The sequence below is a fragment of the Amblyomma americanum genome, chromosome 2 (assembly GCF_052857255.1).
Source record: "Amblyomma americanum isolate KBUSLIRL-KWMA chromosome 2, ASM5285725v1, whole genome shotgun sequence".
NCBI lineage: Eukaryota > Metazoa > Arthropoda > Arachnida > Ixodida > Ixodidae > Amblyomma > Amblyomma americanum.
In genome coordinates this window covers 37,916,422-37,944,200 of record NC_135498.1, presented here as the reverse complement: position 1 = coordinate 37,944,200, position 27,779 = coordinate 37,916,422, and the positions used below count along the sequence as shown (strand labels likewise).

General features: G+C 44.7%; 1 protein-coding gene across 1 annotated transcript; it reads left to right on the top strand.

The window, feature by feature from the left end:
• LOC144121021 (cytochrome P450 3A41-like) lies at positions 1 to 27,779 on the top strand. Its single transcript, XM_077653928.1, has 15 exons — positions 1 to 160; positions 241 to 324; positions 1,506 to 1,602; positions 2,637 to 2,689; positions 7,749 to 7,845; positions 10,192 to 10,311; positions 12,315 to 12,403; positions 13,581 to 13,726; positions 15,514 to 15,629; positions 16,720 to 16,810; positions 17,982 to 18,139; positions 20,198 to 20,286; positions 23,005 to 23,142; positions 25,311 to 25,473; positions 26,850 to 27,779. Exons 2-15 carry the CDS (start codon positions 272 to 274, stop codon positions 26,940 to 26,942), a joined length of 1,503 nt encoding a protein of 500 aa, XP_077510054.1. The 5' UTR covers positions 1 to 160; positions 241 to 271; the 3' UTR covers positions 26,943 to 27,779.

The following is a 27,779-nucleotide window of genomic DNA, read 5'->3' as shown; positions in this document are numbered from 1 at the left end:
ACCTGATTTCATGCTCATAGCAACGGTCCTTCCATCTTGTCAGGTCGTATGTCTCCCTGCACAAGCCTACCACGTGTGTGTCCAAACACGGACGAAACTACGCACATCTCACGGAATCAGCACTTCTGGTTCTGTCGGTGGCTCGGGTGTGAGTGTCAAAGTGAGCAATACGATCTAATTATCTAGCAGTTTTCCGAATTGAAAAAACTCGCACAAAGTTACTTAGTTATTTTTTTCCAGCTGGCACCTGCTCTTAAGGTGCGTGTGCGTCATGCTGTACGCATTCCTAACATTTCTTGTGCTTGCAGCGTCTTCTTTGTTGTGGTAAGTGAATTTTTTTTTTGACATCATGCGGAGAACAGCTTTAGTCTTGTGGTTAGCTTAGGTGAAGATTGCTCAGTGAAGCTAGTAAAGAGGACGGAGGGGGAAATCTTACTGGAGTCCGCAAAGGTTGCATAATTTTTTCCCGGTATGCCGCAGTGGAACTTTCTGCTGGGTTTCAATTGCATTTGTGCGGAGAGAATAGCGATGCCACCGCTATCAAGAAAGCAGAAACGCTGGGAGTCCTTGCAGATACGGTGCCTTACCAACGCCTTCCGCCGATTCGTCACCATATAATTTGTGCTCAGAGCTCAACAATTGCAGTGTGTTTCGCAATAAATAAAGAAAGCTTAAAGTATTTCGTTATTTGTTTTATACTTCTCTGTGCAGTGCGCCCTGTCCATATTTTTTCATCAGAATGCTTTGGCGCAATAAACTGCACTTGACCGCGGTGGGTCAGTGTAACTGCAAGATAAACGCGTTTCTTCAGAGGATATAAATACGCGAGGTAAAGACGGGGAGCAAATTGTTCTGTGTCAATGGAGCGCTTGACATTGTCCTTGTGTTTTTCTTTTGACATTCTCGCTGTTAAGAGTTGTGCTCGCGTAAATCCTGCAAGGCTGACGACGCAGCTGAAATTGAAATTATCTGATTTATCCCATATTTGCGCGAACCGAATAATGAAGATGGGTAGCTTCCCTACGGTGGTTTGTTTACATTGCTGAAAGCCGCATTACCAGGAAGGGTAAAGTAGGCTACAATGCGCACTAAAAACGGTGTCAAACGCGCTTTTATGACATGCGCCCTACAATCTTGTTGAGCGATTAATAGAATTTCAGTTATTAGTACAGAAATAAAAGTGGCGAAAGGAGCTGCGAGGAATGAAATAAGTTTCTACTGTGGTCGTTGTTGGGAGCCCCAAGAAATGTTTCCCACGAGATGGAACAGGGATTACTCATTCGCATGAGAGTATCTTTTTGGTGGCTATGAGTAGGCATGAACAAGATTTGAACTTAAGGATTACCGGGATTGGAACGATCGAAGTTAAAAATCACCCAGACATCTGGGAATTTATTACTGAAGTAGCGCGCATGCAATAAATATCCTTGGCAAATTACAACGGCGGTTGCATAGGCACATTAAGTGCTGGCATAATGTTGTCTTTGTCTTTCACCATCTTTTAGGTGGGTCAGAAAGACTTTCACGTTCTGGAGAGACAAGGGCATTGCGCATCTCACCTTCTGGCAGTATCTTCGTTTTTTATACGACATATTCACAAAGGTAAGTTACAAAATGCCGTCGGTCTCATTGAAGAAAAAGAAGTCAGTTTGCTTTGTGATTTATATTCGCTACTGTCCGAGAGGAGAAAAACCGTTTGAAGTCATTATGGCATAAATCGTATGTTGTCATCACAACGAAATGCTTCCTTTATATTGCGGCTACCGTACAACAAGAAGAATTACTCCTAATTTGTTTCTAGCGAAAACTGCGCTTGAAAAAAAGGGCGCTGACTAAAGAAACGACCGACACAAGCGCTTATGTCTGTTGTTCTCTAGTTTGTGCCACATTTTTCAAACGCTGTTCTCGGTACAAGTGGAAGTACCAAATGGACCGGCTACGTTTTTCAATGTACTTACTTTGCCTGTGTGTTTAAATGCGTCAAGGTGTCACTGACTTGTGTCAAGGCGTTACTTTAAGCCATATTGCCCACTAGAGAGAATGGACATATTTTGGAGAGTGTCGGAAAAGCTGCAATACATGGTGCACGAAAATAATTGGTCGACGATTACACTTTGCATGGAAGGAAGATATGAGCGTGCCCTTTGAAACGGGATGGCGGCAGTTGCGACCATGCTCGGTTTGTCAAGCTCGGGCATCTCTTAACGGGTCGCTGCCGCGGAGCCCGTCTTCTGGCTGCCGCTGTACCCTATTCCTTAGCTTTCCTCATCGCGCTCTCTTCGCTATCGCCCTACTTTCCGCATTCGCTCTCTTTCATCGCTCTCTTTCATCTTCTGCTGTGCTGCTCGTTCGCTCTGCCAGTAACGCTGAGGGCGACGGCGAGGGACGAAGCTCAACCCACGAACGGCCACTTAGGAGCTGCGCTCTAAAACACGAGCTTATCATTTACGGCAATTGTTTTCATCTAGCATTCCGCAGGTCTGCATTACAAATCATGAACATTATTTGAAGGCCAGCACTCGGCGTTCATCTCTTTGTAATATACACTAGTCTTGTAGTGAATAATAAACGTTGAAGAGGACGTCTACTTTCTGAAGAATCATCTCGTAGATTTGTAAACTTGCTTTTCATTGCAGCCGCTAAATGAAGTGCTCCACCGTAATTACAAACGCTATGGCCGTGTTTATGGGTAAGTGAACAACTCCACTTATGATTTACGCAAATAGCAATCCTAATGTACTATTAAAATCAGACTCTAATGGCTATGCACGTATCATAGTATGACTGGCAACTGTTTGCTACCGAAGGTGTCTTAGTAAACTGTTTTGATTCTCGCAGCATCGTTCTATGTTTTTGGAAGTCACCAGTTTTGATTTACATAGGCTTTTTATTGTAGTACAATAATTTTCAAAGCACTCTCTTTTTTTTCTATGTGTCGTAGCAAAGCATTAAACGTAAGCACCTGTAACGTTATTCTGCCTGCAAACCAGACTTTTGTGGAAGTTCTGTATCTGTTCGTTTGATCCCAATGGCCAAGGATGCTTTTGCATGTTTCATAAAGCAGACAGGTTGATATTAACGACTGAGCTTACTTCTCAATTAAACAACTGTATCATTTAATTTAAAGGGGCGCTGTCTTAAATTCACTTCGTATGTGGAACGGAACGCCGATCCAGTGATTGCTACTCTTGAACGTCTGAGAATTGTGTGGGATTTCCTTTCAGCTATTAAAGGGCCATCTTCGTTTCCGCGCTCCAAAAAACGACGTAATGGATTTAAAACAGCGCTAGTAAGAAGAATTTATGCAGTTTAAAGTTGGATTGGATTGGTGTTTATTTCTTTCAAAATGAAATGGGAACCCAGAGCAAAAGGCGGTAGACCTCACTAAGCATTGGCTCCCTGATCCAGGCGGCAGCACACACACCTTTAGCTCAAATATAACACAATGATACCACACAATATAACAACAATATGACACAAACAAGCATGAATTGAATAGATCACGTGATACCTATACGAGCCAATCGGAAAATACAAATAAAGTACCAATACTTATACTTCTTATTACAGAGAGAGACAGAGAGAAAGACTAACGGAAAGGCAGGGAGGTTAACTAGGCGACGCCCGGTATGCTACCCTACACGTGGGAAGTGGAACGGAGGGAGAGATAGAAAGAGGAGAGAGCAAAGGGAGATCACTTTTCCACATGTCTGTTGGCCGTTGCTTGCAGGGTACACAGGGCACACACTGATAGTTCACAACCTTGCACTCAGTCCTCAGTCCTTTAAGAACTTGAAAAGTGCCTTCAAAGCTGTCCTCTGCGATGAAGGCGCACTCCAAGGACCCAGAACCTTGGCTTCAGTAAGGGGCCGAGGATCTAAACGGCGGAGTGCTGCAGCCAGGAGGACACGCTCACGCTGAAACCGAGGGCAGTTACAAAGGTGTTCTATAGCTTCGTCGCACCCACCGATCTCACACGCCGGAGAGTCTGCCATTGCGATTAAGTGGGAGTAGGCTTTTGTGAACGCAACTCCCAGCCCAGCCACAGGCGACACAACAGCGTAGCACCGCAGCGGGAGAGGCCGGACGGAGGACTGAGTTAGAGTAAGGGGTCTAGGTGGTGCAGACGGCATGTGGAGTTTCCAGTAGAAGACCATGACGCTAAAAGCTCTCTTCGGCCAAGCATTCGCAGATGTCTTGCTGCGTCGGCTTTTGTCAATGGTATATGGACGATGTTGGCACTCCCGTGAGCGGCTCGAGCTGCAGCGTCAGATGCGTCGTTTCCGAAAATGCCAGAGTGTCCCGGTATCCACTGGAAGACGATGTCATGACCCTCTTCCTACGCCTGGTGTTGGAGATGTCTTAGTTAAGCTACGAGTTGATCATGATCGCCATGGCGTAAAGCAGAATTAAGACACTGCAAGGCTGCTTTTGAGTCGCAGAACACAGCCCATTTGTGGGGTGTTTGTGCACCGATGTACTGCACAGCCGCACGAAAAGCGGCCAATTCTGACCCGGTTGAGGTTGTCCGATGCGAAGTTTGCTGGTTAATACCGGTCTGTCTCGCAGGAATGACCACGGCGTAGGTTGAACTTGTACTTGAGACCGAACCATCTCTATACACATGAGTGCGGTCACTATATGCAGCGTGGAATAGGCAGAGTGTCAACTGCTTAATGACCGGCGTCGTAAGTTCGATTTTTTTCGTTATGCCCGGAATTGTAAGGCGCACGCATGGCTCCCGGAGACACCACAGCGCAGAGGCAGGCCGTGCTGTCGGGGTGAACTGTGATGAGATGGACGACTGGTGGGCTGCTATAATCTTGAAGATGCTGGGTGTGGTCTTTGATCCGCCACAGACACAAGGTGGTGCTGGGGAATCCATGTTAGATGCCGTATGTGGATCCTCAGGGTGTCAAGGGTTATATACGTCGAGAGTGGGTAGTCCTGGGAAATTGCAATGGTAGCAGCTGTTGATGCGCTGCAAGGGAGACCCAGGCATGTGCGAAGTGCCTGGCCTTGTACAGTTTGGAGGGCACGCAAATTCGTCTTGCATGTGCTTGAAAGCACCGGCGCACTACACCGCGAAAAAATCCCAAAAAGATTGCTCTGTACAGCTGCAACATTGACAGAATCGACGAGCCCCATGATTTTTCGAAAGAAATCTCAGCAGGCGTGTGATAGAGATTGGCTTTTTCTTCACAAAGCTGCAATGCGGGCTCCATGATAAATTCCGGTCTATGATAATTCCTAAAAAACGATGAGGAGCATGATAGGCAGTATCATGGCCGTCAATAGTTAGCGGATAACGAGTCATACTTATGCGCTTAAATGCCACTATAGCGCACTTCTCGGCTGACACGCTCAGACCCTGCTCTCGGAGATAGGAGGAAGTTATGGTTGCTGCCCTCTGAAGTGTTGCTCGCACCTGGAGACGCGTCACAGAGGAGGCCCAGATGCAGATGTCGTCGGTATACATAGATATATTGACGGTATTAGGTAGGTACTCCGGGAGTCTCATAAGTGTTAGATTAAACGAAGTATGACTGAGCACTCCGCCTTGGTGCACGCCCCGGTAGGTGTAATTCACGGGTGTGGAGCCATCTTCACACATAATAAAAAATGTCATTTTGGTCAGATAGCTTTGGATCCACCTATACATCCGTCCACCGATTCCAACAGCCTCTAGCGCATCAAGGATGGCCTCATGTGTCACGTTATCGTATGCACCTTTGACACAAGGGAATAGTGCCGCGCACATGCGCTTCTGGCGTTTCTGTTGCTCTACTGTGGACACAAGATCAATGACGTTGTCTATAGAGGAGCGACCCCGTCAGAAACCCGCCATGGCATTAGGATACACGTTATTGTGCTCAAGGTACCACTCAAGACGCGCCAGAAGCATTCTTTCCATGACTTTTCCCACACAACTGGCCAAAGCTATTGGCCTGTATGATGACAGGTCGAGCGGGAATTTCCCTGGTGTTATTACAGAGAAAATAATATAAAGCATATGCTTCGGTGACAAATTTTATGCAACAGGACGTCTACACAGAAGCAGAAGCACTAGTGAAAAACATGTATAAGCGAGTATTGGCCACGAAATTATACTGGATGCTCATTCAAATATGTTTTCATATATTTTTAAACACCTTTGTTGATGTCAAGAATTCCACATCTAGTGAAGTTTGGTTGATTACAAATGGCAGCTGGAAAGTTAATTTTCGTTTCCCATAGTTAGTCCGAGTGATGGGTACAAGTTTTCTTCTTGTTCTCAGATGATATATTACGGCAGGCCTGTCAGGTAGAGTGCCATACAATCTGTTACGGTGAACATACTGCAGTAAGCGAGAATAAATTTGTTGTGCTGATAGAATAGCATATTTTTTTGTATAATGGTTCGGTAGGCAAATCTCGTGATATTTTTTTTACAGTTATTTAATGGCTTCAACCTTAGAATTCTGAAAAGCAGGCCTATACATTCCTAAAGGGAAGGAATTACCGGATACCTTGAGCGTACGATTAAGAACAGAAAAAGTTTAAATTGTGAACTCTGTGAAAGTACTCGGAGTGGTCTTTTCAAGGCACCTTACATGGAGCGACCACATAGATTACTTGCATTCAAAAGTTGCATCAGCAGTTTGCGCCATCGCCCGAACAAGATACTTGCTGCCTTCTAAAATAAAACTCTTGTTATATAACGCGCTTGTCCTACCGCTCTTACAGTACTGCAGCTTAGTCTGGTGCACCATAGGGGTAACCAACTTATCCAAATTACACTTGTTGCAGAAAAGAGCATTACGGTATGTTGCGGGTGTGTCTTACCGTCATCCAACCAAAGAGCTTTTCTTGAAGTATAATGTCCTCTCTTTGTTCTCCTTTTTTGATTACAAGATAATCGTAGCTTATAAATATTTCATAAAATCTAATGTAATTATTGTCGTAAACCTTGCAGAATTAAAAGAAAATATTCGAGACCGACAAACCCGACACAAAGAAAAATATCTCGTTTCAGTGCCTCGCACGTATTCATACACTCAATCATTATGCTACACTGTACCAAAACTACTGAATAAGTTGCATGCAACTGGAATCGATCCAGTATATGAGTCTAATCGCCGAATTTGCCTTTTTTGCCGTGAACAACTGTTGTGAACCTAGTGTTGCTTTGTATTTAGAATGTTATCTTGATGTATTCTAATTTTAAGACTATGTTTTTAGGATGTGTCTAATTTTCTGTTTTTGTGCTTTACTGTGTGTCTTATTTTCATACGGACAAAAGTAATAATATGAAACTCTTCGATGTATAAAATGATGCAAACTGATCTTTCTCCTAGCTGTTGCTCTGCCAATTATTGTGGGGGGCCAGGGCCTTGTCAAGCTGTCTTTCACAGCTTTTAGTCCTGGCCCCTTTCTTTTCGACGAAAAGAAAAATAAACTTGACTTGACTTGACTTCATAGCCTGATGTCAACACGACGTAAAAACCGGTAAAAAGGGCTAGGCACATTTAGCTCAATATTTCGACATGTAATATCTACGCCACCGTGCTTTACGAGTTTCATGCACGATTTCAGAGAGACTTTTCAATCATGATAACGCCCAAGATATTTTTCTAAAATTCATAATGTGTAAGTGTGTGTCGGTCGCTACTAGCTCATGCTATGATATCTTTCAGTACGTCGAGCAGCGTGATTTCGATGGTATTGTTTTCCTTCAGCAAACTTAAACAGAGGTTTCGTTTTTCTAGGTCGTACCAAGGCACTGCTCCGACGCTTGTGGTGGGAGACCCTGATATCATCCGAGAAGTACTGGTCACAAAATTCCAGAACTTTTCCGACAAATCGGTGAGAATTTTTCCACAAGGAAGGCGTAAAGCCAGACAACCAACTCCAAGCCATATATGATACACCTTTGCGTAATGCAAAAGTTCTTCTAATATACAAAAAAAGACCTGCTGCCCCACAGATTCATTTAGGTAGCAATGAATCAGCGGAAACACGCGATCGAGTGGTAGTGGCAGCAAACTGGCGTGTCGACTCGTTCCCTTGTCGTGCTGCGATAGTCAGAAACAAGCAATGTTGCGAAGGAAACGTTAGAAGAAAGCACAGAGTATATAAAAGAAAACTTGTAACGCTGTATTAGAAAATAAGTACCTGAAGTAAAGAAATGTTCCGACTTCGGCCGCCATTGAAGTGATAGCTGTCAAAATATTAACGAATGAAAGTATTAATGGAGAATTAGTCCCGACCGCAGCAAGCAAATGATTCCGCGACTGCTGCAGCCATAGAGTTTCTTACTATTAACAAGAGGGAAAGCTGGCGCCCGCCAATGGGAATTTGCATGGAGCTTCCTCGAGACCGCCTGAGCCACCATGGGCACTCTAAGCATCACGGGGCGGAGAGCTACCGACCGCGGAACCACAAGTTTTGGCCAAAAAATAATGAAAAGAACAAACGTTGTTCGATAATCAAGAATGCGCTAACATTCAATATCCTGTCTATAAATTATAATAATAAACAAGTATAAAAGCATGTTAATGTAAAGTCTGCCCAAAATAAGCGATGGCTTGGTATCCTATTGGCTAAGTATCGCAGACAACAAAATCCAACATTTCGTGCTTAACAGGTGCTTTTTAAAAAGAAATATGTTTTTGAAAAAAAGTTTGTAGTTTCAAGACTTTAAGAGGATTTTTAATGGCACTTCGGAAACCAAAAACCTTTTATTGGCGTCGTGTGCTGTTGTGTTTTCACTACTGAAGCTTTTGCGCATTACGTCTGCGCCAAAGTCGTCTGCACCGTGGACGGAACGGGACATCTCAGCAACGCCACTCTCTGTTCCTGAAAAAAAAAAAAAACAGACTATCCCGCAATAAGTCGCTCATCGCCCCATGATTATTTGAGCACTCATGGTGGCTCAGGTGCAGCGCCGCCAGCTTTACCTCTAGTTAATAGTAAGAAACTCTATGGCAGCAGCATACACTGGCCAGTCGTAAATGGCGCAATGATGTGAGAGTAATTTTTTATATTTGAAGCTTCGGCAAGGAATTCGCCGGCTGTCGATGGTGGGCTGCACACGAGGCCTGCAAACTGGTGCTCTTTCACGCTATACTCATTATTCAGCGCTGCAGTTTCTTTTCTTCAAGCATGGTCGGACTAGCTCGCCGGAAGCGGCGCTTCATGTCTTCCACGCACTACATAAGGACGCTTTCGTTCTGCATCTGGACGCGGCAGTGGAGTGCACGCTGAGTTTGTTCGCGCCGATCCGCGCTAGCGTGGGCCTCGAGCAGCCACGACGGAACTCTCGCCACGTGGCTAAAACGTCTCCGCGGTTTTTCAACCCTGTGTGAGCGCCATCCTCCGCTGTGTGGTCCCAATGGGTAAAAACAGCGACGCGCTCAAATTGAAGCAACCAGACCTCCTCGACAACCTCGACAAGGTGCCCATTGAATGTCTTCTGAACCCGCGGGGTCTGTAAGGTGTAGTGGGCTCACGTGGCACCGGTGGCTTTCACAGTGTATAGAAGCAGCTTTCACCATGGCCCCGAAGGCAGCCCCTAGATCGTCCAAGCGATGCATCGAGGGCCAAGCAATAAAGGGCGGGCGTTTTGACTGGCGGGGGGAGGGGGGGGGGGTGTTCTTGCGTGGGCTAACGTTTACTGGCCGCCTCCATCAGACTGTCACGCACTTGTTGGTGAGACGTGCTTAAATACCTGGAGCCGGGAAAGAGGAAATGGCAGTGGTTGCGGAGACGGCATAGGGCAAGCGCTACGTATCGTCGTCTTCCAGCTCAGCTATAGTAAAACTCTTGCTTGCGCTTGTTGGTTCATGCTGGAAGATGTAATAGAAACGGCGTCAAAAGTAGAACGCACAAAAGAAGAACATGGCGCTGGTCCTGTCCGGTGTGTTCTACTTTTGTCCTCGTTCGCCGCGCAGCTTTCATGACATTTTCAAGGTAAACATGGCCAACTTGCAGACTAGATGACGAAATTAACTTTTTAATAATTGATACTATGGATTTAAAGGTTCTCGTAATTGAGGGAAGTCTCAGAGACAGTGACAAAATCTTCAGAAAAAATATACAGAAGAGCGCAGTATGCGAATATAACACGAATTGACAAAATGAACGGACCATGCACGGGTGCTATGGTCATCTGGTGAGAATCCTTTGAATTGACTTTAATCATTTCTGCAGGAAGCTCAGCGTATTGGGAGCGACGTTTGGTGCAAAGCCATTGATAACCTCTCAGGCGACGAGTGGAAGACAGCAAGGAACATATTCACGCCGGCGCTAACTGCGACCGGGCTAAGAACGGTGAGCGTTTCGTGTGAGCAACGATCGCCGATTAATCTGTTTTGAAATACGGCGGGCCCATTTCTTGGTATTCCGTTAGGTTGGCTTTCTGTTCGGTTAAGATATTTCGCATGCATGAATTTATTTCACCTGATAAATTTGTTCACTTCTGGGGCTTTATATCCTCATCTAGTATCGAGGACAAAAGTGTCCAGGACGCGTCTTCGGCAACTCAAGCCGACAACACTGTGATGAGCCGGTAGCTGGACACTACATTTGTCGAGCTGAAAGTCGGAATTGAATACTTTGGCGTGTGCTTGTAAAATCAGGTGATCACTAACAAATCTGGTACACGTACTTAATAATAATAATTGTTTTTTGGGGAAAGGAAATTGCGCAGCATCTGTCTCATATATCGTTGGACACCTGAACCGCGCCGTAAGGGAAGGGGTAAAGGAGAGAGCGAAAGAAGGAAGGAACAAAGAGGTGCCGTAGTGGAGGGCTCCGGAATAATTTCGACCACCTGGGGATCTTTAACGTGCACTGACATCGCACAGCACACAAACGCTAAGGCGCCCGTGTGCTGTGCGATGTCAGTGCACGTTAAAGATCCCCAGGTGGTCGAAATTATTCCGGAGCCCTCCACTACGGCACCTCTTTGTTCCTTCCTTCTTTCGCTCTCTCCTTTACCCCTTCCCTTACGGCGCGGTTCAGGTGTCCAACGATATATGAGACAGATGCTGCGCAATTTCCTTTCCCCAAAAAACAATTATTATTATTAAGTACGTGTACCAGATTTGTTAGTGATCACCTGATTTTACAAGCACACGTCAAAGCATTCGCACGCCAAAATCGCTTTTTGCGCGTCCTCCACACTTTTGTCTCCGATAGTACTTACTGAGATATTTACTTATTCAAATATAAGCTCATAGGGCAAGAAACCTTCTTCAAAGCTGCACTACTGTGTTGTCTGTACAAATAGAGTAGGAGAAAAAGTTAATTTTGTATCACAAAGAAAATATTCCTTAGGAAGGCATTTTATAGAGTGTGTTCCACATAAGTTTTTCCACAGTTTTTAAAGATAGGCTTTTTGAGTTAGAACGGTGCTTTTTCGCGCACAGTGCTGTCCGTGGCGTAGTGCACAGCGTGCTGCTAACAGGTGCTAACTAGGAGGATGGTTAACTTTTTAACTGTTAGGCTCCCTAATTATTGAGAGTTGTTCTGTAGCCCTCCGTACGTAATCACCATACCAGTTTTTAAAATTTTGAAAACGTGGTTGCCCTCGGCGTCATGGCCCAAAAAATTTCGGCTGCATCGTGCCAAAATACATGCGCTTTCGACAAGCCTGCAGGCAAAGCAACCGCTCCAGTGCACGTTACACGTCGAAATAACCAAAGTTTGTTGGGCCACAGCGCCGAGAGTAACCGCGTTTCCGAAATCCTATAACTGATATGTATATTACTTAAGGGGGCATACACGCCTCTCAATAATTAAGAAGTTTAACAGTAATAATGAAAAACCTAACCGTTTAATATTAGTTAACCAGCCTTCTGGTTAGCACTTCTTAGCTATAATCTGATGTACTACACAGCTGAGAATGCTACCCCAAGAAAGCGCTCTTCTAACTTAAAAAGCCTAATTTTAAACATTTTGGAAAATCTTAGGTGACTCACCCTGTATATTTCAGTATAGCGTAGATTGGCACACTAGAACAAGTGACAACTTTACATGTTACGTATTGTAGCGTGAGGAATAAAAAAAATGACCGCCACATCTTCCTTTTGACGTCCTGGGCACTGGAACGAAACGTTCACTAAAAGCACCTAAGAGCCTTTAAGATGAAAACTTTAATGAAAGCACAAGAGGAGACATTTTATTCGGCTACATTTAAATTTGGACTAGTAAGCTTGCTAAAAGGCTGTACGAAACCTTAATTGAATACTATTCTTCTGGCAGTAGGCTCCATTCCAATTTTTCCATATACTAGAGAAGCGTACACTTATTTATAAACGCTCTCATTGCAGATCGTTGTCAAGATCAAAACCATCGCTGAAAAACTTACTTCTCGCATCGTTGACGCAGCCAGCCAAGACGAGCCTGTCAACTTGAGCGAGTAAGTTTCTCCCGAAACGCTAAGCATATGCAGAACACAGAAAGTGCTGGCCTACATGTCTGGCCCACCCTGCTCCCTCTGATGTGCTCAGGAATCAAATATACACACCTGTGCTGGCAAGCCCGCTCATAATAATGATTCGCAATTTCCCAGCACTTTCGCTACCTTCAAATAGGCTATCACATCTCATGTGCCGATTAGCCAAGCTTGGGAAATAATGATAGCCACCTTAGAGTTGGCTCTGAAGATTGGTCCCAAAGCGCGTTCTGACCTTCTCACCACTTTTTCGTACAGCTTCAGTCTCAAGAAAAAAAGCAGTCACATGTGAAGCAAAGGCTAGAGTTAGAAACATTTTTCTCTTCATAGTTTCTTAACATTTTCTCTCAGCATTTTTCTCTTCTTAGCCTTAAGGCTCCCGTTGAGTCGTAGTCGGTGGCGGTGGCTTGAACGAAAAAACCCAAGAGAAGCAACCTAGGTGGGACACCTAGGTCACATGACCTTGTGTCGTCTTCATAACCTGCCCATCGTTTTGTGAGCAAAATGCCCATCGTTGCAGGTGGCAGAGAATTAATGATCGATCTCGAGAGATTGGTCGTCATGAGCAACCAGGGTTTCACAAGCCCCGCCTGTGGCAGCACCTGCCATCGCAGGGCAGTGGGGCATCGTTTAACAGCTGCACCACTCCGCCTGTAGTGGCGTGAGGACTCCCAGGGATCTATGAATGTAGAGAATGAACAGATCCACATATATGAGCATTAACGCTATCATATCATATATTTAAGGCGGAGTTTAAGTGCCCTCTCCAGTTTTTTTTTCTCAATTATTCCAACTGCCAGCTCCGAGAACACGGCATGGCGCATAGGTAACAAGCAATATATGTCTGCGGGTCTTGTGTCAGAAACGCTTTTGAGGAGTTGGTGAAATGCGACACAGTGAATTAGCGAAAAACGCAATTGATCTCAATCTCAGGTGCAAAACTGGAATAACTTGACCCACGGGCGGTGGTTGTACACCGTCTAAATACAAACATAGGTGTCGTCGTAAGTACCACCCAAATAATTCAGTGGTTGACAAATTTAAGGGCTGCTTTAGGACATTTCAAGAAGTTCCATATGAAACCAGCCTGCAAACATTAACAGGAGAGATGTTATGAAACAATAAAAATTTTTTGTTGTAGGCTTTCCTTCTATACGGCGCTGGATACTGCGGCTGCTTTGAACTACAGTATTGAGTTGGACAGCAAGAATGACCCGAACCATGCCCTAATTAGGTGTCTTGAAGGAATCTACATGAACGAAGGTGGATGGAAAGTTCTGATGCTGTGTGAGTATAACTGAATTCTTTTCGGAACAGTCACACTTGTAATATTTTGATTTGCTTTTCAATCTTATATCTGTAATATATTTATTTGCAATGTTACAGCACTTCATTCAGAAACAAGATTATTTACCTTATTATATATCTAATGTTAGTAGTGACTGGTCCCAAACTTCCAACAATCAAACGGTGCCTTCCTACAAAAGTTTTCGGCTTGTTTCATCGCCAAGTTTTTTCTTAGGTCTGTTCATCGTTATGATTGCAATTCTGACATGTGTCAGGTTTTGAAACTGCCATCAAAACAAATGCCTTCTCTGCACCGATGCGAGCCGTACTCAACAAAACAGTTAAGGTTATTAAACCTGTTGAACATATGGAGAAGCGGGCGAGTGGCGACCGGCTGTCGTAGCGAGCGGACCGGCCTCGCGTCTGCTCCGACGAGTTCTCATGCTAATGGTGCGCACAGTGCGTGAGACGGCTGAAAACCAGTGGGGATCCCGCTTAGCTTCATGACGGGCATCAGAAGACACCATTTAGAGATGGGCAGGTCAATGCTCGCTGACGTTAGAAACAAACAAAGCTGCGAGCACGCCGGAGAAGAGCTAAGCCTAATGCCAAACAAAGACCTCGGCCTACTACGCTGGGGCCGCGGAGAAGAGTAGGAGGGGTAACGAGAGGGAGGCCTACAACCCGGGAAGCATGCTGATTGTGAAATTACAAACCAAGGAAAAATAACTGGATTTTAGTTGGAAATAATGCGTTCGGAAGCATGATAAAGAGTGTGCGCACTCCGCCAACCGAGGAAGCCGACAACGGAGCAACTGGGCCGCCGAGAAGACAGGCTAGACTGCCGCCATCAGCAAGATTAACAAGGCCGCTGTCAAGATAGAAAACCACCTAAGAAGAAGCGAGGGATACCAGCAGAACCCACGACAGGGAAAAGAGAACTGATAATAGTAAGCAAACTCAGAGGGAAGCTCGACGTCAGCTAAAACCGATGAAGAGAATGACATCGGGGTAGCTGGGAATGCAGCAGCAGCAGGCGGAAACAAAGGACACAGCACCCTTAAAGCTGTGCCCATTCGGAACGAGATCTTCATAGTAGAAAACTTTAAGACCTCCAAATCATTGAGAGGAAGATCGACCTCGATGGCAAAAGATCCGAGATAATGGCCTACCTCAAGATGCCAGAAAACGCAAACCGGAAAGTCATCGTAGGCATTAAGACGTAGGCATTAAGGAAGAATTATACTCGGAAAAATCCAAATCTTAGCCGCTAAAGAACTCAGGAAATCCGGGCTGGAAATTGTCGTCTTTGAAGCCAAGGAAATCCCTTTTTGCCGGTACTACAGCATCTGTATAACGCACGCTCTGTACAAGGAAAACGACGGCCGCATGCTTCAAAATGCGGAATCCTTGGACACTGAGCTGACGTCTGCCCTTATTTTTAAAAAAAAGATTCCCGGCTTGTCGAGCAGTGGATCCGGGGAAACGCGCACGTGCTACCCCAAAAGCGCCATATGATAAGTTAAGAGTGCACGGCCTCTATTACTGACCTTGAATTACCCAGGGAAGTTGAACACGCTTTCGTAGGAATTATACCTTCCCCCCATGGCACCGAGGGTGTGCTTATGTTAAACATCTATAGCAGACCCAGAAAACACTTTATCAGGCCAGAGGTTACTTCAAGAATGACATCATGTGACTGTCTCGGGCGACCCTGGTCCAGTACCTAAATACCCTCAAAAAACAGCTGTCGCTGAAATAATAAATTTTTTTTATTATTCCCGCAGTTTTCATGCCGAGTGTATTCAAGGCGTTGCAGCCTGATTACCCGAGGAAAGAGAGCACAGATGTGTTCAGAGCGTTTGTTTCACACCTGATACAGGAGAGAGAGTCAAAGGAGAAGGTAAGTGGCGAAGATAAGTTTTAGGTTAATTATTTACCAGAGATGATTATTATGTGATTTTTTTTTACATCGTCAGTGTGTCAAGCGCTTCTGGGGATGACGCATACTTTTTCAGAATAAACACTAAGCTCATTTTATCGAGCTAGGTTGTGAAACAAAATCGAAACAAATGGAAACAGTCTCAGATATTAGGCACTACCTGGACAGATTTAAAGCGGCACAACGCAGAAAAGTTGGTGCTAAGTGTACTAAACATTTTCAGTTGCAGAAATGTATACTAGCTGCTCTGGCAAATTTTGGCAGTTCTTTTAGGGCGCAAACACTATTCCGATGGGTAAACCCTGAGCTAAATCTTGTGATGATTGTGGTTTTATGCGAAGAAAAATAAATAAATAAAAAGTAATCCAATAAATGGTCGTGACTGGCATTCGAACCCGCGGTGGCGCGAACAGATCAGCTTCGCTGGCCACTGCAGGAGAGCACTATGCTATCGCCGCAGCTGATCATGCATCGTGTTAACCTGCAACACACACTCTCGCGTTGTGCAGTGCACATCATCGTCTTCATCAGCTAATACTACTATCAGACTAATTTTCGCGCTTTGAGCTATGTGGCGCTAGTGGCAGACAGATGTGCGCGGCATGCGTTGGCGTCGACAATGCTTTGGCAGAAACATGGCACTAGAGCAAAACGCGTTGGCGTTGACAACATTGTTGCAGAAAGGCCGCACTGGAACATAGGCAGCGGGCGCCTATGTTCCAGTGCGCCTATGTTCCAATTCGGTAAATTGGCGTTGACGATGAAAAAGTAAACGACGGGCTAAAATGGCTCCCTGGGTCATTGGACACCTCAATAGCGCTTTCAGGTACGTGGCGATGGTGTCCTCTTGAAAAAAAAAAACAACTGTGCTTTCACACAATATTTAGGTGCTTAGCAATGCTAGACCGCCAGCCATTCTTTATTAAGAATCGTGAATCATCATGAACGCGGGGCAGGCAGATTTGTCAAGTGGCACTTGAAAACAAGTGTTTTGTTCAGAAAACATCCTTCTACGAGCGTTCGACTTGCATTGCCAATCATTGTTTTTCAGGAAGAAGACGACTTCCTTCAAGTGTTTATGAATGCAGACTACGACTGGGAGAAAGCTGGAAATAATAAATCAGAGAACACGGAAAAGAAAAGTGAGATTTAATGATCACCCCATCCTTAGGAACCTCTGAGCTTTCGTGGTTGTATGTCGTGGGATGGCACTATAGATAATTCAGTGTGTTAAAAAATTTAATTTCACGAATTTTTGAAAAACTGCGATGAGAACCATTCTAGAGGAAACTATTATCGCACGTCGTTCCTGTCACCAAGCGGATACAAATGGACACTGTAATCGTTGTCATTAACCTCATAATTAACCGGAATCAATAAAAAATGTTCCGCCCAGTGCAGCTAGTGTAACGAAAGCATAGAGGCGGGGATAGTTATGAATTGCCCTATTCAATAGAATTTACATAGCACGACGGCGTTCCAGATATTCGCCTCCAAATTTCGCATAACTCATCATTTTAGGCAATGGCGATCGATGCGAAACTCCTCCCCATTGCGCCGAACGCCCCACCAGCGTTACCCGTGGTTAACCTCTTGGCTAGCTTTAGTGCGTAACGTTTGTCTGTCACATTTAACAACCATGTGTAAATAATTGCAAAACGAATGCGTATATAGTTTGTAAGATGGCTTTCATCACATTGCTCGTGTCGCCGAGTGAACGAGTACGAGTACGAGTACGAATACGAAGAGAGTATCACCGCTATACCACCAGCGGGAAGAAACGAAGAAAAAAAGTGGTTAGCGTTTTAACGTAGTTAAACCGAGTAGACGTGCGAAAGCATGTGCTCATTCTGTCCCTCTTCTTTTTGGCATGTGCATGAGCGCGCAACCGCGTTTCTCGCTCTTCACCTTCACACACACTGTCCACTCGGCGGCAGCTGGCGCGACGCCCTACTCCCATTGGCTGCAGCTGACGCGACGCCCTTCTCCCATTGGCTGCAGCAGGCGCGACGCTCCTCCGAACTGACCCGAGCTTACCCGAGTTACTCCGACACTTCACACAACATTTTTGGTTGGGTTTAACCGTATTAAGTGCCTTCTCACTTAAACTGGGTGCAATTAATTGCGAAGAAAAATAAACTGCTTTGCAGATGCTACCGGAAGCTAGAAGAAAATTTTATAAGGGCTTGTCACAAGATGAAACAAAAAAGCAAAGAGCAAATGGTTCTGTTAAAATATCATGTATATTCTTGTCTCAGGACATACGTAATCAACATGAGGAAGTTGCATTACTTTGCCGAAATGCATTTCCAGAGATGTCACTGGACGAGATAACAGCGCAGGGTATAAGCTTCTTCATTGGCGGCGTGGAGGGCGGCTCGATGACCCTTGCGCTTTCCGCGTACTATCTGGCTCTCCATCCTGAATGCCAGGACCGTGCGATTGCTGAAGTGGACAAGACCCTCTCTGAGGTACCGGTGAAATGTATGCCTCTTTATGCTTCCAAAACTATATTAGCATAGGAAAGGATGCATTACATAGAAGCCCCGCTCGATGCCACGGTTCGAACACCTTGAAAAATGGGCGAACAAACGAGTGATGCAGTCTTGGTGCTAGAGACGACAAAATTTCAGCGTATTTTTACTCCTTCGTCTTACAACTAATATTTCGGGCAAGTGCCGAAAGCTGATTGTCTCTTTATTCTAAGTGTGCTGCTAAGGTACTCTTCCTCGAACCAAAAACTGGAACACCCTGAATCCACCGTAGTGCTGTACCACTATATTTTACTGCCCGTATTTTCAGTGCCTCGGAACACAGCTCGGAATTTGGCAGCTTTAGAAAGACACTCATTTTACGCTGGTCGTAGGAGTTGTTTTAATCCAGCAAGCAAGTAGTAACTTTTTCCTTTGAATGCATGAACGCTTCTAGTTGTTTGTGCTGCTTTAGTTCGGAACCGGCCTTTTCAGTTTTCGCTTTTTGAAACTTTGGCGCTTTTTTGTTTTATTTGAAAGCACAACTTACTGTTATTTTTTGGCAAATAATAATTCCTGACGGTGAATCTGCCTCTTTTATCAGTAAGTACTGCCTTATCTCTGTGTGGTCAAAAGTCACGCAGAAGCAATCTTGGCTTTCTTTTTAACCATAAGCGTCCGATGTATAGTAACTCACACCGAAATGATCGTATTTACACTTGCGTTGATAGAAGGAACTGTAATCACTGTCAGAAAAAGTAACGTGGCAGCTGAATGATAAGTTAATCGCACAAAAAGGCTAGTAGAAAAGGTTCCGACAAAATGACACTTCTTCAGGACGCCATTGCACAGTTTCGTGCCCGAGCTCCCTCGTGCAGCGGAAGAGCCTACTTAACCGAGTAAAGTCCCCTGAGCAGGTGAAGACAGCGAACAAACAGCAGAAAGTAGGCGACGCCTGGTGAGGAGATTGAGCCCTCCGGTTTGCGGAGATATATCTGCGGCCGGGGAGAAATTCCTGAAAAGGCATAACCGTATACTACTTAATTCAATGTGCCACATGTCCCATCGTAACCCTCGTGGGCAATATTCGCTTGTGCCGGATTATAAATAACATGCAGAAGCCAGCTAGCTTTGATGCACTAGCCAGTGATCCTGACCTTTATCTGTTAAATAATAATAATAATAATAATAATAATAATAATAATAATAATAATAATAATAATAATAATAATAATAATAATAATAATAATAATAATAATAATAATAATAATAATAATAAGTTTTTGGGGAAAGGAAATGGCGCAGTATCTGTCTCATATATCGCTGAACACCTGAACCGCGCCGTACGGGAAGGGATAAGGGAGGAAGTGAGAGAAGAAAGGAAGAAAGAGGTGCCGTAGTGGAGGGCTCCGGAAAAATTTCGACCACCTGGGGATCTTTAACGTGCGCTGACATTCGCACAGCACACGGGCGCATTTGCGTTTTTCCTCCATAAAAACGCAGCCACCGCGGTCGGGTTCGAACCCGGGAACTCCGGATCAGTAGCCGAGCGCCCTAACTACTGAGCCACCGCGGCGGGTATCTGTTAAAACCAATTTTATAAAATGTGCGTCCTAGGACTTTTATTCGCTTCTTTACGGTTTAAACCGAAAGATCCAACTGCTGCATATGTACAATTCTGGCGGCTAAAAAAAACGTGCAAATTTGAAAGTAAAATAGAAGAAAAGAGCAGAAACATTGTTAGTATTCTGCTATGCAGGTGATTCAAAACATTACCGCTGTTCAGTAAGAGTCATGAAAGTTTAAGCTGACAAGTAGGAAACCGAGGCCAAGTCAGTAAAGACTTCAGAGCAGATCTAACGCGCTGAATACTCTACAAATTAGGCAATTCAACGTCGGGTTTAGTTTTTCATTGTTTTGCACTCAAAAGACAACTCCGGGCATACACCATGCCTAAGTCATGTAACGCAACAAACCGAGTAAACAGAACTGGTTTGCCCCGAATTACTCACGAGGCCATGAGAGGTTTTGCTAATCTGATAAATTTTATTCTTTCAGGGTGACATAACGTACGACGCTCTACAACAGATGTCGTACCTCGAGGCTTGCATCAAAGAAGCGCTGCGCATCTGCACACCCGACAATATGTAAGAAACGCGTCAGCGCAATATGCTTCCTGCTTATCGAGCTCGATAAATGAGCTCTTTTTAATGCCGTAATAGTTTTCGTCGCGCCTCAGTGCAGCTAAGCCTAGACGCTTGGATCGCAGTATAGGACTGCAAAAATGCTAATGGCCAAGTTAACGGCTTTCGGGATCCATAACACCTTTTGCCGAGCTGACAGACACGGTTCTGGCTTCGAAATAGGCTGGTCTGCTGAACACGGAGGCGGGAAGAGTAATCCTTCGCCGTACCGGAACGGTAACAGAGCTCCGCGTTCTCGATGGCCAACGATCGCTCCTGCCCGAGGTCAGAAGCAGGATCAAGGCGAGCCCCCTCCCGAACTACATGAACCACAAACTCCACGGAGGTCCGCTCAAGGCTCGCATCGACCGGCAGCGGCGACAATTCAAGGGCGATCAGCACGAAAATACCTTTATCTTTCGCCTGCTATCCTCTCGCGTATCAGGTCATTTTCCGTTCACCTTCATGTCTTCTCAATGAAGCGCTTGCATCACTTTAATGTCGCCACTGTTGGCGCAAGACAAGCAGTAACTACATGCTGTATCCTCGTATTGGTGCTAGAATTGCAGAATTAGAATAGGTGTTAGAATTGCTGCAGAATTGGTGTGTGTAAGAATTTTTGGTGCTGCGACCGTTGTAGCATGTAATAACAAACCAGAAAAATGTTTCCGCTCACTCGACGAGCGAGCGGGAAATTGGACAACGGAGAAGAGATGCTATGTTGCTACACTAAATTTTTTGTGAGCTTGGATCTCAAGTTGTACCATAAGTTAATTAACAATTCAAGTAATTTAAAACGATTTCATTTCAAGTAGCTGTCCGTAGCAAGGAATCCAGTTCTTGACCTCCATCATCGTAATCAGCTTGACTATGTCCAATACAGGGCAAATGCCCTTCCCATGTATCTCCAATGAACCCTGCCTTGTGCCAGCTGCAACACTTGATCCCTGCGAGATTCTTTATCTCATCCGCCCGCCTCACTCTTTGCCGCACCCTGCTATGTTTGCCTTGTTTTGAAATACACTCTGTTCCCTTTAACGACCATGGGTTATCCGGTCTTCGCATTGCAAGCCCTGCTCAAGTCCTTTTCTCCTTGAATTTGTCGAGGATGTCATTAACTCGCGTTTGTTTCCTGACCGACTGGTGCTTTGCAGTTTATATTCTTAGTGACTTAGCAAGACAATTTATTCAGCGAATCGCAAATTATTGAGGTATTCTCTATTAACTGGATCTCCAACTGTTCAGAATCCGGACCTCTGGATACCTACTGTAAACAGGTGGTTAATAACATTACACGCGAGATTGTGTCACCTTGCCTGACACCCTTCCTTACTGAAATTTTTGTGAAGAAGATGACACAGAGAAAGCAGATGACTCATGACAAATAAGAAGACAGCCGTGCGCCTCAGCCGTATTGCTATCGCCACAGATGTCAATTCCTGTCTTTAGGGCGGATAACGGTGGCTGTGCATCCATTATAGATGTCTTCCAGTACGTTTACATAAGACTCTTCTACACCCTCGTTCCGTAACGCCTGCATGACTGCTGAGGTTTCGACTGAGTCAAATGTCATCTCTTTACTATGGCTATATATATAAACTCCTAGATAATTGTAGTCAACAACGGAAACAATTTTCGCACAGCGATTCTTCTCTTTCCGTGCCTTGACAAGACTCATAATGTCACTGGAAGCGCTATATTTATGTAACTAGCAACCTTTTGTAATGGGAAGACACGCAGTGAGTAATATTTTGTTCTTAGTAGTCAACGGTAAAAAAAACAAGAATACGTAAGCCTGTAATCATTACCCAGCTTTAGTATAGCGTTTGCGTTTCTTGCTTACGCAACATACAATACGGCTGCGCACGCTAAATCCAAAGTGCGATTTACGCTTTTAGCTGACTGTTTGCGGACTGTTGCGCAACAAGTGCACACCACAGAGGATACACAACGCTCAAGTTCAACCATGTTTGGATAAGCACCTAGCACCACCATGCGCGGACAAAACAAATCTGAGGCCGATTCGATCCACTCCAAGCCAAGCCAAGCGCTAGGGCTGTTTGTTGTTAGGCTTACAGACTTGAAAATCGACTGCTGTCTCTGAAGCGCCGGCAGGGCATCACATATAAGATAGCGCCCGAGTGAGATGACAGAAAGCGGAAGCGAATCCTTCCATTTACTGCCGATTTCATCGCCGAATAACGCAATGACGAGGCGTCCTAGAACCGAAGCGGGCGAGTAGGGCTTCGCCGCGTAGTCTCCGCAAGCCCCGCAAAGCCGCTACGCTATTTCCAAGAAAATTGCGTGCGTACGCAAAACGCTAAGGTCCCTTTAGCGTTCTGCCCATGCGAACTCTGCATACGCTATTTTGTTGCGTACGCAAAGGTTTTGCGCACTCTATACTAAAGCTGCCTATTTCGTCGCACATAACGATCAAGCAGAAAAAAAGAAAGATCTCAATTCAGCTCGAACGAAATACTGCAAGCGAGTTTGATAGCAGTCGGCACGAGTAGGTGAATGCCCATAGCACCTGCAGCGTCTACATTCGTAGTATCCTGATTAATATTGTTATTATTATTATGCGCTGCTAGCGGCGTCCAAGTCTCCTGTTGCAGGTCTCGTGAGGATTAGTATGAAATAATCCCTAAGTACTTTTCATTGTTCGCCATGTCTGCCGCGCAGAATATTGCGACTCTGCACTGAGGAAACCACTGTTGCTGGCATCCATTTTAAGCCTGGAATGTGTGTGGCCATCCCCTTGCCATGCATTCACCGTGACAGCGAATACTTTGCGGAACCTGAGAAGTATAACCCAGATAGGTAAGTGTGAATATTGTTGTGAAGGTGTGAGGATACCAGCTGCGCCTGTCTAGATTCGGCGCCTTTAATCCACCGTCATTTTTAGGGATCTGAACTGAAGTTGGTTCTTAGGCTCGAGGCGTTCTGTGCAAACAAAAAGCAAGATGACAGAGCATACTCTGCAAAAATATCATTGCACTTATCCTCTGTTATGCTTCAGGCTGTTTAAAGAGATGACATTTTTTTGCTGTTATCGTTTTCTGGACCAGTAAAAAACATAGCTCCGCGGTGGATCAGTGGTTAGAACACTCGGTTACTGAAATGGAGTACATGGTCTCAAACCCGGCCGCGGCACACGCCGAAGCGCAAAAGGTGCGTATGTGCTGTGCGATGTCAGTGCTCGTTAGAGATCACCAGGTGGTCCAAATTATTCCGGAGCCCTCTACTATGGCACCTGCTGCTCTCTTTCTTTTTTCACTCCCAATTTGATTCCTTCTCTGACGGCGCAGTTTAGGTGCCGGTCGATATGTGAGACAGATACCGCGTCAATTCTTACCCGGAAAAACCATTTTTTTTTTACTATTAGGAGTAAAGATTAGATATATAGAATATTGCACGCGCGGTTTGATGCCTCGAAGTGGCAGATGAGTTATGAGGAACGCCGTAGTTGTGGGGTGTGGATTAAATTGGAGCGCCTGAGGTTTTTTAAGGTTCACTGACCTCGCACAGTACATGTCTGATTTTGCCTTTCGTCCTCAACAAAATGCGGCCATCGCGGCCTGGATTCGATCCCGCATCCCTTGGCTGAGCAGCCGAACGCTCTAACCACTAAGCCGCAGCGGCGAGTAAGTAAACAGTATTGGACAACAACACTGTGGCTACCTCATTTCGGTTGCAAAATTTCGGCCACTCGCACTTCTTTCGTTGGAACCCAGCGGTTGTTACACACTAAAAGCACCAGCACCAGCACTCTAGAGAAGAGAATTCCAACTTCGCGAAGTAAACATACATTTGGCTGTGAACGGGTTGTGGAAAAAAAGAAGAACGACATTTAAAGAAGTGGCAAATCGCATAGCTAAGGCGCTCTATTTAATCTAGGTGTAAATCTAATGAACGTTTTCAAGATGCCATGACTAGTCCCTTTGATGTATTTCAGGTATTAGAAACTGCCATTCGGAGCACTAGTGTCAGCGTGCCAAATATTCTATCGGTTCTTGAAAGGTGAACTTGTAGCAAGCGGAGAGAGAATGAGCAACTAAGGGTAGTGACGCAGTTTGAAACAATTGTTAGGTCGCACCACCTTTTCATGAATAGACTTCTTGTTAAATTATGTCGCTGGCATTTCGACTTCCTTTGGGAAAAAAAAAAGTGGAAGGGCTAGATGTGCGCCGAGCAGTTTGATCTCTTTGTTCGCCTAAACATCCGGGTCCTCGTATGTATACCACTGGCTCAGATGACGTATGGGACCTTGTGCTGCTTTGATATCCTAGATCAAATCAGCAGTCAGGAGAAGGTAAGGCGTGCCTATAAGGCCATTGCTTGCGTAGATTTTCAAGACGGTGCTAAATTCACTGCAATAAAAATACACATGTGAGGCAAACTTCACTACCACAGAAGAAAGTAACACGAAGACTTGCACGGTGCAGTCAAGGTGGCTGTTGCCATACAGCACTATTCTATGCTGGTGAAATGTTTAAGAGGATTTCCCAAGGTTGAGAAGATTCGTAATAAAAAGATTTGCGGTGGAAAAGATTCTCGGCGGTCCTGGGTTCGAATCTCGGACCAGGACGAATTTTTCTTTAACTACGGAGTTTCTGAGAAAGCTGTATAGCTTTCCTTTGTAGTCGTATGGCTGCGTTTGGGTGAATGCCAATGAGTGATTACTCCCTAATTACAAATCTTCTCCACCTTGAGGGATTCTCTTAAAGATTTGACCAACACGGTTCTCACTTCGAGTTATTGATCAATTCGCTCTCGCCCTACCATAAACATGCCGTCCATGTTAGCTCAGCTGGTAGAGCGACTGCTCCGGTGAAGCGGTGGTCCCGGGTTCGAAGCCCGGAACAGGACGAATTTTTCTTTAACTACGGAGTTTATGAGAAAGCTGTATAGCTTTCCTTTGTAGGCGGCGCTTTGGTAGATGTCACTGAGTAATAACTCCCTTATTACTACACCATGCTGTTCGATAGGTTCCTGCTGAAGAACAAGGCCAGCATACGGTCCTTCACCTACATGCCTTTTGGGGCTGGACCACGGAACTGCGTCGGCATGCGGCTGTCATTGATGCAGGCCAAGGTGGCTCTCGCTTCCCTGCTGCGCCACGTCAGGTTTGAGACCTGCTCGGAAACAATGGTAATCTTCGAAAAGCTTGATTGAAACGAGGCATAAATGCGGCGTATCTCGCCACTTGGGTGGTAACCAGCACTGCGATGAAGAACGTCATCTTAAGATTATTATCAAAACGGGAAAGAGATGTGACTTACGTGTTCGTGACACACGGCACACGTCGCAAGACAGGCTGGCATTTCTTTCATCAAGCGTGGCTGCTTCTAAAATGCGTGGAGCCAGGAAAGAGCGGAAATAATGAGCGTAAAAAAAGTTATGCGCGCATTGCATGACTGATATAAATAAGTTAATAGAGTACTCAGAGTACGCAGTTCTAGAGGCGGCATAGTGATGATGATGGCTTCAGCTCCAGATTCCGGTCTATTGCTGGTGCATATCCTGACCACTTGCAAGAAAGGCCAGGTAGAGATAACAACTTTTATTCCGGTTTTAGGGCATTTTTTTATTTCTTAATAACTACCTACATCCACTCCACGCTCCCTTAAAATCATAGAATATGAATAGAAATATAAAGGGGCGATGTGTAGCAGCAGATACTAGCGGACCACATACGACAACGAATGGCAGTATGGTGGAGCCATTCACTTTAACAGTAGAGCGTAGTGGTGATCAAGAATATGTTTTACTGCCACGGTGGCTCAGTGGTTATGGTGCTCAGCTGCTGACCAGCGATAAGGATGTTCATGAAGAATATACTGATTTTCGGACTGTGCCACTGCATCGAAAAACTGTCGCTTGACCTCCTAAGCACTGAGAAGAGTATGTACAACGTATTGGTGGGTAACACACGAGCCTGGATGTTCTTGAGAAACTAGAGGGGGGTCGATCAGTGATTTCATTCATTCATTCATTCATTCATTCATTCATTCATTCATTCATTCATTCATTCATTCATTCATTCATTCATTCATTCATTCATTCATACCAAAGAATGGGCTTTGTGTGGATAACGTCTTACTAATCTACACTGCATTAAAGTCCATCTGAGAGACTTGCTGTTCAACTGTATTGCGGCTGTTTCTCCATACATATAATATGGCCGGCTGAGGTTTTGTAGCAAAGCCTCCCCCACTTTACCGTGTCAAATAGCAAGTAAATTGCTGATACACTTCAAGTTAGCACTCTGCTGTTGAGCCTCAGTTTCTTATCGGCAGCGCTGTTTTTTTTTTTCTCGAGAACTATTGAAAAACGCTGCCCTGAGAAATATTTTGTAGTTTTACGCGAATGGTTTGTTACTATAATATAAATTCTTCAATCGAAGTTAAATAACTAATCGTTACAGAAAGAATAATGCCTGTTTTATATTTACAGTGATGTGTCGCTTTTACATCTCAAGTTAAGACCGAATTTACTGAACCTCCAACATTTTTTTTTGTTTGCAGGTCCCACTGAAGTTTAGGCCTCTCCGGCTCGATCCTGACTTCGATGGTCCTCTGGTACTCCGTGCCGTAACACGTCACCATTTGGCAAACTAAGCCGCCTGACTTAATGACATTTCCTTACAATGCAAGCGGCGGAGATAAGTTACGACGCCGAATGAGCTATAAAATAACAAGACGGAAACAATACTGGGCCTTGGGTGCAAAGACAACCCAATTTTTTTTGCTCTTTGGTACAAGGAAGAGAAAAGCTTGTTTATATTACGTCATTGCGTAGAATAGGCAGCAGTAAATCTGTCGACTTAATAAAAAACTTCCCTCGAATAATACTTTGGCACAAGTTCATCCGTAATCTCATCTAGTTCGATAACGAAGCTTGTAGTTGTCAAAACACGAAGCTGTGGATATGCTGTGCGCAGTGTTTATTCTGCTCGTTCTGAAAATGCTGCGAGCTGTGGCTACTGCAATACATGGCTCGCAAGCTTGTGACACAATAGGCATAATGCGATCTATGGTGCTACCGAAGGCGTGGTTCCTATGGTTACTTTCCTTATTTAATTAATATGTATAGTTGCTGTAGCTCCGACGAACATAATTTAATCATTCAAACATATCAAACATCAAGAAATCAGACATACAACAATGTTTAGGAAAATTATGAAAACAATGAATAACTGCGCAAAAAGGCATCTTGTCACCTTGCAAGCTGTCGCGTTTGTGCAATTTAGTTAGACCAAATAAGAAAAAGAAGATTGAGTGTAGCACTAACCACAGGAACAAGTTTGTGCACTGTAGATCGAATGTAATCTATCAGATTCCGCTGAGTTGTGGTAAGGTGTACGTCGGGCAAACTGGCCGCTGCATCAACATTAGATTATTAAAGCATGCCATTTCCTTAGCTGATAAAGGGGCAACATCTGCCCAAGCATTGTA